General features: G+C 35.8%; 1 protein-coding gene across 5 annotated transcripts in view; it reads right to left on the bottom strand.

Annotated features, from left to right (window-relative positions):
• DIAPH3 (diaphanous related formin 3) overlaps positions 1 to 11899 on the bottom strand; it is a 499882-nt gene that overhangs the window by 308541 nt on the left and 179442 nt on the right. For all 5 annotated transcript variants that reach the window (XM_032314557.1, XM_032314558.1, XM_032314559.1 and 2 more), the window contains 3 exons: positions 10382 to 10446; positions 4167 to 4271; positions 642 to 953 (listed from right to left, as the gene is read on the bottom strand). In XM_032314557.1, the coding sequence (XP_032170448.1) occupies positions 642 to 953; positions 4167 to 4271; positions 10382 to 10446 (482 nt within the window). The remainder of the gene's footprint in view (positions 1 to 641; positions 954 to 4166; positions 4272 to 10381; positions 10447 to 11899) is intronic.

Here is an 11899-nt window from a genome sequence, read left to right as displayed (position 1 = left end):
CCCAAAGTGTGTTCAATAAAATCCAAGCTCCTCAAGAAGCTAACGTTTTATTAAGGGAGGAAAAAAAGTTCCACTGTCACATAGTTGAGGGTTTGAAGCAGAGTGAAATAAAATTTGTTGCTTATTAATTATACCTCTCAGAGTCTTTGATATGCTTGTGTGCACAGCAACAATTCAAGTACAGGATACATTACACCTCTCCTTCCAAGGCTGTGTGACCAAGAAACCATCTTTCTGCAGGATTCAGAATTTCTGTGTCCTGACTAAATGAATATTAACTTCGACAACTAGTGTTGGTTTTTCCAATGGCTACCAACAGAAAAAAAGTTCCAAAGAACATTAAGGTTCTTTGTACTTTTGAGAAACACCTTATAATGGGCTCAATGGTAATGCTGAATTACCAATTTGATGATGAATCAAATCCCATTTAACAATTATTAACTCTTACCAAATTTCTAAACTAGAAAGCCTTAGTCGAGAGAAAAGGGCTTTGCCTCAACACTTTGTTTAATTAAAATAATGCTTGTCTATTTAATGTCACTGTGATTAGAATTTCCACTAGAAATTAAATACAAGCAAATATAAAATTAAATTTTAATGGAGGTGATAGTGTATTTTTCTTCCATTTAGTTCTCTTTTACCTTTAACCAATTCAATCTTCTCATGTTGGTTTCAGGTTTAAATTCTTTCTTTGGTTTTAATCCAAATGGTAGGGTTGGTGGAGGAGGAGAGTTTCGCCCGTTGAGAAATCCCAGGGGAGGTGGTGGGGGCACAGGACCACCAAAGGGCATTGGCATTCCTGGAAGTGGAGGAGGAGGAGGAGGTGGAGGGGGTGGAGGCAGCCCGCCTCCATAGGAGGGCAGTGGCGGGGGAGGAGCCAGTGCTGGGGGGCCAGCTCCATTTTCTTTGGACAGCGGCAAAACGTTATTTGTACCAGCCGGCAAGGCACCAAACTAGAGGAGAAGAAGAAACGAGAAACATGACTAAAAACATCTACAACGCATATAAAGGTACACTTTCCTCAAAAACTATTATTTAAATCAAAGATGATTCACTATTAGCAATTTCACATGGATTAACCAAAAACAAACAAAAACAAAAACAAAAACAAAAAAACAAAACAAAACAAAATTCCAACCAAATTGGAGTTTTTCCCCCCAATTAAAGAGTTTCACTTTTGTTTTCATAAAACTGTAACTGCCAGAAATATTATTTCCTATTTTGATGGTTATGGCCATCTAGGAAGAGATGTCCAAGAAGGATATGAGTATAGAGGTCTAGAAGATTTGAAAATCAGCAGTATCTAGGTGATAGTTCAAGTCACGAGAGTAGCTAAGTTCACTCAGTATGAACAGAGCATATAACATAAAGAAATTCTATGTACGGAATTCTATAGAATACCAGCATTTAAATGAGAACTTAAACAACAAAAAGATCAAGACAGTCTATAATACTATTGTTAGATCATCATGTCTTTACCTTGAGAGGAAAAAAAAAAATCTGAAATTCCTAAGTAGGACCTACAGGGGGCAGCACATCATGGTCCTCGTGAACTGGCTTTCACATACAGTTCCATGTAGATGCCAACCTCACAGCGATTTCTAGGCCCTGGCACATGCTATTCCTTCTGCCTAGAACTCGAGTCTTGGCACATGGCTCATTTCCACTGATCCTTTCAGTCTTAGCTAGCACATTCTTTCCTCAGGAAAGCCTGCTCTCCTCTTACACTCCTCTTACACTGAGAGCACTTTGTGCTTCTCTTGGATTGCACTGAATCATAAGCATTTACCTCTTTGAAAGATTATAACTTCCATGAGGGAAGTGATGAAGTCTACAGAATTTACTACTCTTTCTCCAGCACTGAAAGTGGCAACTGGCAAATGACAGCCAGTGAAGAAATTTGTGTAGAATGAATGAATAAATGAAAGGTGAGAGAAAAAGCAGACAAGTACAGGTTCATGAGTCACACGGGAAGGAGGGGAGTGCTGGTCTATAGTGTCCAATGTCACAGAGAAGCAATGCAAAATCAGGAGTGAACAAGAACTAAATATGGTTACTGGTCACTTTTGTCCTTTTGTCTCCATGCCATGGTAAGAATGAATGCCTTTTAATTATTATAAAGGTGAGAGTTGATAATTTTTTGTGATAGGATTATTTTCCTATAATTACTTCAGTTCTAAGATACACACACACACACACATACACAAAACACCTTGCAAATGGTAGCATTTAATAAATGCTAATAAATCATTTTCAAAATTTCATGGCACAATTATGGAAAAACAGATCATGTATAAAAGCCTGAAACTGACATCTGAGATCAGCACAAAGAAAAAGTGTTATAAAAGAAACTGAAACCAAAAATCAAAGCATGTATCTTAACAAAAACATTAACTACACAGTAGAATGAATCTAGCATTATGCTGCTTTGCTGTTAGAATGGATAGTACTGCCCTCTGAATGTTAAGTATGTATGTTATATTCACACTCAATGTGCATTTTATAATTAACTAGAAATGTCTTAAAGATATGGTTGAATTTCTGCTCTATATTAGCTCATTTGATGAGTATGGTTGACTTAAATATAGTTTTCAGGAGGTCAGATTATCCTGTGATTAACCTGCTCATTGTCATATCCCCAGCACCTGACACTAGTTGGTTGTTAAGAGAATAAAGGAAAAAAATCATAAATAACAGAATATGTGTTAAACAGAGAGAAGAATCTTAAGACAAATGAATGGATTTCATGAGAAACACACACCAATCAAAAAAAAAATTCCAAAAAAAAAAAAAAATTCCTATTGTTCTTCAAAAATTAATATGGTGGCCAATACTAAGTGTCTAATTCCAGGCTTGCTTCTGATGTACAAAACTAGTCATCCTTATCCACATTTTTAAATAACATAGGAGATTCCTGGGCTTAATCTCAGTTATAAAATAAATTCATTCCTTTATTTATATAAAACACAAGCAGCAATAATATATCCAAACTTGGAGGTTATTTTCTTTTTTCAATCAACAGGAATTCTTTAGATTGGATTTACAAGTAATCCTTCAACTAGAAGAAATTAAAAAGTTTTTTAAAATTTCTATTAGCCCAGACCAAGAGAAGCTGCACATAAATATCTCAGGCCCTGCCTATAACTCAATCTGAAATATAAAACATAATCAAATGTTTCTCTTAGTGTGAGAGACAAGGAGCCACATGGGAAAGATGAAAAGTTTCAATAAGTTGTACTTCCTTCTTGCACACTAAAGAAAGATCATTGAGAGTCATATTCTTACAGAAAAGAGGTTTTTTCCCTTAAAAGTGGACACTTAACATTGAACTATGTCTTCGGGTAACTTCTTACAATCTCCGTAACAAAACTATCAACTAAGTATTTAAAAGAAAACAAAATAGCCAATAATATGGGAAATAGTAACCCGATATAGGAAATGGTACATCTGAGACTATTTTGACACAACCATAAATTAGGATGAAAGAAAATGAGCCAAAACTATACATACTGCTCATGATCCTATATGTAAATCTACATGAAGAAATTTAGTTATGAATATTCTACTCCTTACTGTCATCTATTTACAACATGCAGATGATATATTTCTTGCTATCTAAATGTTTTATGTGTGGAGGGTGTATGTGAGCTATCTGCTTCATAATCCAGATTTGCTCTCTTTTTTGTCATGTTTTAAATCTGTTTACTTTTGGAAATTGAAAAATTATCAGAAAATGTTCTCATTCAGCTAGAGGTTATCTTTCACTGCAAGGTACCCACAGCCTGAAGGTTTTGAAAAATAAATAGCTTGAGCAATAATTTCCTGTAGTGGGATAAAGAACAGTGATGAATGACAAATCGAAGAGTAAAATACTTTCTTACCCTTTATGGTTACATATAAAACACGTGACATTAAGAACAAAACCCAAATGAAACATAAGCAAGCAGATTAATTAGTAAATTTCTTAAAAATGCAAGTAGAAAAAAAGGGGGGGCAAAGTCATTTTTTAAAAAATTTACAGAATAGAAATACATAGAAACAATACCATGAAAACATACTAGTGAAATTAAAGTTGAAACCTTTTGAGCTATGAAGATATGACATGACCTTTGCTTCCCTGGTAAGCTTTCAATACCCAAATTCAATCAAGAAAGATGGTATTTTACCTGTGACTTAAAAGCTTGTAACTCTGCTTGAAGTTCATTAATCTCTGCTTCTTTTTTCTGCAATTGGGCCTGAGTTTCTTGGTGATCAGTAAACTCTTTTTCAAACTGCAGAGGAGGGAGGGGGAAAAAAAAAAAAAAAGACAGAAAAACCGGGAGACAGAAAGACGTCACTGAAAAGCACTATTCTTCATAGAAAAATATGACTGTAATGATGTCAGCAGAACACAGACTTTTTATGAAAAGAATGGCAGATTTTGCTAAGTCACCCAAAGTCTTTTTCTAGGTCCCTCCAGGTCCCATCAAAAATCATTCAATTTGCAAGAGAGCAGACAAAGCCAAAGATGGAGTCTGACCTTCTCCTCTCGGCAGAGCAAAGTGGCTCAGAGGTATCTTCAACACTGACATTTTTCTTAAAAGTCCCTAAATATCATTGTAACTTTGGGCACAATAATAGAGAGCAAAGCACTGCACTGAGTTCCGTGACCCCTACCTGCAAAAACTTCTACTTAAAATTTTTATGGGAAGCTTATCAATAGGAATTAAAAGAATTCCGTTTTAGTATTATTTATAATTAAAGGACTCCATTTTGTAAACGTGTCACTTTTTCTTACACCATCGTGAGAGCTAAGGGCCCTGATGTAGTTCTAACCCCTCAATGATAATTTAAGAGAATAAAATCTGTGTTATTTCCCATTAATCTTTGGGAGATTAATCTTTGAGAGATTAATGGTAAATTAATCTTTCAAAGACTCTGGTACAATACCTTGTGCAAGGAAGGCAAACAGTAAAATTTGGTGAACCCAGTGAGTTTTCTAATTTATATAGCCCCTCATCACAAATTCCCACCTTGCATTCAAATAGCTTCACCCTTCCATTGTCATGACTGAAAACCTCGCCTGGCACAAGGGAATTTCATTAGGGTAGTGTCTCACAACCAGGAACATTTATTTGACTCTTTTAAAAAGAGAAAAATAAAAAAATAAAAAAAAATACAACTACTTCCCAAATATAGACTTTAGACTTTAAAATACAGTCAAACCTCAATTCATACACACATAAAAATATAAAAATCAACAGTTTACAAAAGGCACTTAAAAATTTATGAATCTTATTTTGTCCTGGAACTAGTCCCTCATCATACAGCCGGTAAGTAAAGAGGTGAAAATAAAAGCCAGATTTTGCCTTCCAACCCTGAGTTTAGATGAAAACATACCACCTTCCTACAACTTACATTTAGGTAAAGTTTCATAGTTTGTTTTATAAGATAGATTTTATTTTTCAGAACTCCTTTAGGTTTACAACAAAATTAGGCAAAAGTTCCAAAGATTTTTCATACACTCACCTCCCCATAGGTGTCCCCCACCACAATATAGTGTAAGCAAATTTGCCCCCATATTCATTCTCTGTGTGCCAGTGTGTTCCATTACAACACACTGTTCTGGTTCTCCTACTAACTCCTTGACTGTTCCTACCAATTCTTCAATAGTTCCTACTCCCCAGTCCTACCCTATAACATTTCTCTGTTATGGGACTCTTCCTTCACCCCTCTGCTGGTCTCACTTCCATGTCTGATAGAATGGTATCTTCCACACCCACATGCTCCAATCTCCCTACATACACCGATGGTGCCCTAATCCCTACCACCAGCCCAGCTTCTCATCTGAATTCCACACCGCTAATCAGTCCAGAAATGTATTTTCAAATAGTCAATGAACATCTTTCAAGGCAAAAAAAACAAGACCAGTATTTTTAAAACCAGTATTACCTCCCCCACTACAAACTTCTTTGAATGCTAATCTTTCTAAAAGATGACTCAAAAAACATGACTCCTTTTGTTCTTAAACTTTTAGTGACTTTATTTAAAGACTACACTCAACCTTGTATCTAGGAACCTCCTGGGACTTGGCCCCAAACTACCTATTTCCTATTATATAGTAAGTAATAGCATGTGTCTGGTGTGTTCCTCAAAGTGGTACGTGCTAGAGATATACAGTTGAATAGAATACTGTGATTGTTTTTAGAATGTGCAGTGTGTCTGGTGGCAAAATAAAAGCAAACTAATAACCCAAAACCTATGAAAATTACCAGCAATAGAGAAATAAGACTGCTGGCATGGGAGTGATTCCTGGAGGAATGGTGTTTGACCACACATTTAAAGAACTTAAGTAGGCAGCTGAGAAGAGCACTTAGCACTTCAAACCGAGGGTCTAGCACAGTGCATAAAAGATAAGCAACCACATGTCAGGGCCATAAAAGGAGGGAGGAAGCGAAATTGCAAGGGATGAAGTCACTGATGTAGCCAGGAATGAAACTGTTCAAAGGAATTTTACAATAAGCCAAAGTTTTCCCTTTTGCCTGAAAACTATGGCGAATAAATAATAAATAAATAAATAAATAAATAAGAAATTAACATAATCAAATCTGCCCTTCAAATAACCCAACCTGCAGCAGGGTAGAAGGTGGTCTGAAAGAGAAACACCAGACACATGAAAATGAGTTTGGAGGTCCTCCAGTTATTCAAGCAAGAACTGAAGGCCTGCCTGAACAAAGGGAGAAGACAAAGGAATGGGGGGAAAAAAATGTAAGGTTTCGTTTTGGTCTTTTAAAATAAAACAGAACAAAACAAACAAAAAAACAGAAAAAACAAACAAGAATCTTGGGGCGTTTGGTGGCTCAGTCGTTAAGTGTTTGCCTTCAGCTCCAGTCATGATCCCAGGGTCCCGGGATTGAGCCCCACATCAGGTTCCCTGCTCAGTGGAAGCCTGCTTTTCTCCCTCTCCTGCTCCCCCTGCTTATATTTCCTCTCTCACTGTGTCTGGTAAATAAATAAAATCTGTTAAAAAAAAAAATAAAAAAAACTAAACAAAATAAAACAAAACGAAATAAAAAAAAAAACCCAGAATCTAAATAGTGTATAACAATGTAGGAAATGAATAAGGGAAATATATCTAAGATGATGATAGTGTTTTATTGCTTTGTAAGCTGGAAACTAAATATTAGAATTTTAGGGGGGAAATAGGAATATAAAATACCTGAAGGAAAGACATTTTTTTAAAAAGATTATTTTAGAGAGCAAGAGAGCACGGGGAGGGGCAGAAGGAGAGACTCTCAAGCAGACTCCCCGCTAAGAATAGAACCCAACAACGCAGGATTAGATCTCACGACCAATGTGACCTGAATGGAAATCACACAGTCAGACGTGTAAATGACTAAGCCACCCAGGTGCTCCTGAAAGGGCATTTTAGGGAAAAGAAAAATGAATTTGGTTTCAGAAATATTAATCTTGAGAGGCTTATAGGAAATTTGCAATAAAATTTCCCTATATCTCCCTCTTGGCTATCTCAGTTTGTCACCTCATATTAGTTATCACTTCCTTGGCTAAGCCTCCCTTGGTCACCCAAGACTAGATGAGGAACCCTTTCTATAGGCACACACACAGCAGAGGGTTTAACTACCATCACACTTATTACACTGTAATATAAAAATATTGAAATGCACTATCACATACCTCAGTAACACTCACCAACCTGGAAGCTTATTAATAGTGAGAACGTATTTTATTCATCACCTTTCCAAAGCCTTACATTTTAAACTAAACTCAATAAATATTTCTTGAATGAACAGATGGAGTCAATTCCTGTCAAATCTCCCTTTATATGTTGTGAATAAATATGTCAATATCATATATTAAAGTTCCTCAATCTCCCAGCATGAAAAATCTTTGAGAGGTCATGTTCTCTATTCTCCCTTTTATGACTGCTCAATGTTTACTGCTGCTTAGCAAGAAATAAAAAATTAAAGTCCTATGAGAGTTAAAATGAAGTCTTCTTCAAAATATCAATACGTACACAATCCTACCTTATATGGCTTAGAGTTTAGAATTTTGGGGAGGAAAAAGGACTACTTAATGGAAAAAAATAAAACTACCCAAACCGCCAGACTCATAATTAGTATACTCTAAAGGAATTTATTAACTTGGTCTTACTTAAAGTATCTCTATTATTTAACAAAGAGAGAAATTTCTACATCCTACCCTATTAACAGGATCAGACAAAATATAAACTTTGCTTTAGCATTTTTATAATATCTATAGTCAAATCACAGTAGCCTTGGGGATAAAATGAATCTCCATTAAAGACATACTTTATAAAAACAAATATGATAGCCTTCTTCTCCAAAAAGAGTTACTAAAGCAATATTACGCTTACAAAATTACACGCAAAAATGTCAAGAAACACAGTTAAGGCTGAAGCTCTGCTTAATTTCATTCCCTAGGGTAAATGTATTAGTGCATCTGTACAAGAAGGTTGATAATTCAATATTCTCTATGTACTTTCTGACATTTCTGGTCTTCATTTTTCAAATTTATGCACCAAAATAAAGAATGTGTCTAGCAACTATGATAGCTTCCTGCCTAAAGCAAAGTATTTACATGTATCCTTATAAAGCTATCAGAAAGAAGTTCTTGCTGATATATACAAAATGGTATGGCAATAGAAATCTTTTATGGAGCCAACAATATTTTCTGAATATACCTAAGACATATAACTTCTGACTAAAAGGAGACAAGTAACCTTGAGCAAGGTCTTTCTTCCACTTACACTTAAACTTGACAATTTTAAAACAATATGTTGAGAAGGGTATCACATTTAACGATACTCATATATACCATACACCTAAAAATGATTATAAAAGCAAATTTACGCTATCTGGGATGCAACCAAATCAAGTACTTGAAAGATTACTACTACTTTCTCATGAAAAATTAAAACAGTAGAGAAGTAGTGAGGTTGGAATACGAGATCAGGGTGAGGGCACACCTTACAACACCATAACCTATCAACAGTAGCACATATGACACTTAAATGACCCACTAATTTGTCTCCTACATCACTGCAGTGCAATGACAGTAGCATATTCGCAGCTGTTATCCTAGTGTGTAGCCAAAGGCCGGGGAGTTAGTCATCTCTCACTAGGTGGTGAATCTCAGGACTTCTCACACAGGACATTTACAGTTTTTCATAAATTCCCAGTAACTAATGAAAGGCTGCCTATCAGATGATAGGCAAGTTATATTATCTTAAAAGGTTATGGGGCGCCTGGGTGGCTCAATGGGTTAAAGCCTCTGCCTCCGGCTCGGGTCATGATCCCAGGGTCCTGGGATCAAGCCCCACATCGGGATCTCTGCTCAGTGGGGAAACTGCTTCCTCTTCTCTCTCTCTCTGCCTGCCTCTCTGGCTATTTGTGATGTCTGTCTGTCAAATGAATAAATAAAATCTTAAAAAAAAAAGTTATAAAAATGTACAATTCTCTCAAGATTTATCTAGGTCCTGATAGATCCAAAAAGTAGCCCCTCAGACATGGTACAAAACACAGAGTAAATGTTCATTTAGTGTATGTCCAGTCAGGTGCTGGTAGTAGTAATTATCATTTATTCCTCCCATGTGAGAAACCAGCCACAAGAATTTAAATCAGAGTGACTACTTAAAATGTGAAGAACACCAACGTAAATTTTTCAAAACAGAGAAGAAGTCTAACAGGTCCATGCTGAGCAGAGATGAAACCACAGAACAGTACCTTAAAGAAAAGTAGGGAATGGCTTGTCACCAATACTGGGCAGAAACAAAGGAACTGCTATATCAGATACATCTGACCTACAAAAATGACAGTTTTATATGTTCAGCTAGATCTAAGGAAGCAACTTTACCCAAAACAAAAACTAAGCTTTAAAACTTTTAGATATAATTTCAACCCTAAGGGCCTAAGTTACAGGATTTCTTGAGGAATATAATTTTTTTTCATTTATTCATTCACGTATTTTTGTTGTTGTTGTTGTTGTTGTTGTTAATTCTGAGGGCCAGGAACTGTTCGAGGTACAGGGACAGTGAATAAACAAAATCCTTCAAACAAACTTACAAACAAAAATCCTTCCTAAAGTTTACTCTGGAGGAGGAAAGAGACAATACATCCACGGACACCACGTGGCATGTCAGATAAAGAATACAACAGAAGAAGACATAACAGAGAAAGAGTCAGGGTTGGGAGTGGAAGGTTAGAATTTTTAAATAGTCTAGGAAATCCTCCTCTCGGATGGCATTTGCGCTACCTGAAGGAGGTACAGGAGAGAGTGGGAACACCAAGCAAAGTCCCTGAGGCAGAAGCACGCCTGAGGAGTCTCCTCACAGAGTCTTCCAAAGTTACTCAAAATTACTTACTTTCTTGTGAAGTTCCAATGCTTTCTCTTCAAACTCTTCTAGTTTGGCTTGGTCTATGCAAGTATCTAAAATTACAATGACAATTTTTTTTTATTCTGGTACTTCTTGAAATTGTTAGGACTTTAATAGTGCCTTTCTTTTTTAAATAAAATACATAAACACAGTTTTAAAAAAACACATTACAGAAGGCTTATGATGAAAAGTAACAACAAATCACTACACTAAAAACTCAATTCCATTTTCATACTGCGACCTCCCACAGTTCTTCTTTTATTGGATTACTCTGGCAGTTAGCTTCCATACTCTACATAAAATGTTTATACCATAATTTCTTGATTTACCTATTTAATATATTACAGATAGCTTCCTATAATAGAAGATAAAAATGGTGTTCCTTATCTAATCCCATTTATTTTAATAATTTTGCTTTCAAAAATGGCTGGCTCTAGAACAGTAAATAAATACTTAAACCTCTGATCTCTGTTATGAAAACAGCATCTCCTGATTTCCACTCTAATATCTGAAGTTATCTGCGCCCCATACTTTCCTTCATCTTTCTACCCTAATGTGCGACCCCAGATCCTCACACTCACCTATTCACATGAACACAGTGACATTCTCTTCTGTAAGTCCTCTGCATTGTCTCTAAGGTTTTTGTAAATATTTAAAATCAACACATACAATGTATTTGTTGTAACTAAGTAAATATGTTTCACTCATAGAGCCAAGTAGTAGTCATGGCGTCTATTTCCTTCACAAGGGTTCAATGTCTAAAACCTCTCATCTACTCAAGTAAAAGCATTCCTAATCATTAGGTAGAACAAACTTGATTTGCAGATACTATTCAAAATTGCTCCACATTTTAGTTTGCTTCGTATTCATAAGATGTTTTTCCTTATTTCTCTGTCCCTCCCACTATCAGGAACTTATTGCTTCTCTCCTGTGGAGAGAAATAAGTACTTTCTTTATCAGTACCACTAATATTAACTCTTTTCTTTCTCATTTTATACATTCCATACCTCTTCCCAGACTCAAATATCCTATGAAGAAAAAAACCACCTCACTCAAATAAGGGATATTCTTTTTTCATGCCATGCCAAAATTTGACATACACATACTCTTTCCACATTAGTTGCTATGTGGAATCACATATCAATGATTATTTTGTTCTCTAACTTTAAAATCCATGAATTCTTTACCCATGCAGAATTGGTTATCAGGCACTGGAATTAAGAAAAGAATGGTTTGCAGAGTCTCCACAAACACTGACACATCTCATCGTATGATATCAAAATAATCACCACTGATTTCATCAGAAACAAATTTGAGTACAGGGAAGCTGTCAAGCTAACAGTAGCAGATTCAGGTTTTCCAAAACTCAAATTTTTACTTGAAAGCTTGAATTTGATCATTGGTAACAAATTCTATCAATTGTTTTCCCTGACATTACAGACCTGCTTTTCTTTTTTTAAAAAGTATGTGCCAAAACAATCACGCCTGAGTAGCCCTAGCTTTTCA

The sequence above is a fragment of the Mustela erminea genome, chromosome 15, assembly GCF_009829155.1.
Source record: "Mustela erminea isolate mMusErm1 chromosome 15, mMusErm1.Pri, whole genome shotgun sequence".
NCBI classification, from domain to species: domain Eukaryota; kingdom Metazoa; phylum Chordata; class Mammalia; order Carnivora; family Mustelidae; genus Mustela; species Mustela erminea.
The sequence above is the reverse complement of the archived record's forward strand: the minus strand, read 5'-3'. Positions and strand labels throughout refer to the sequence as shown.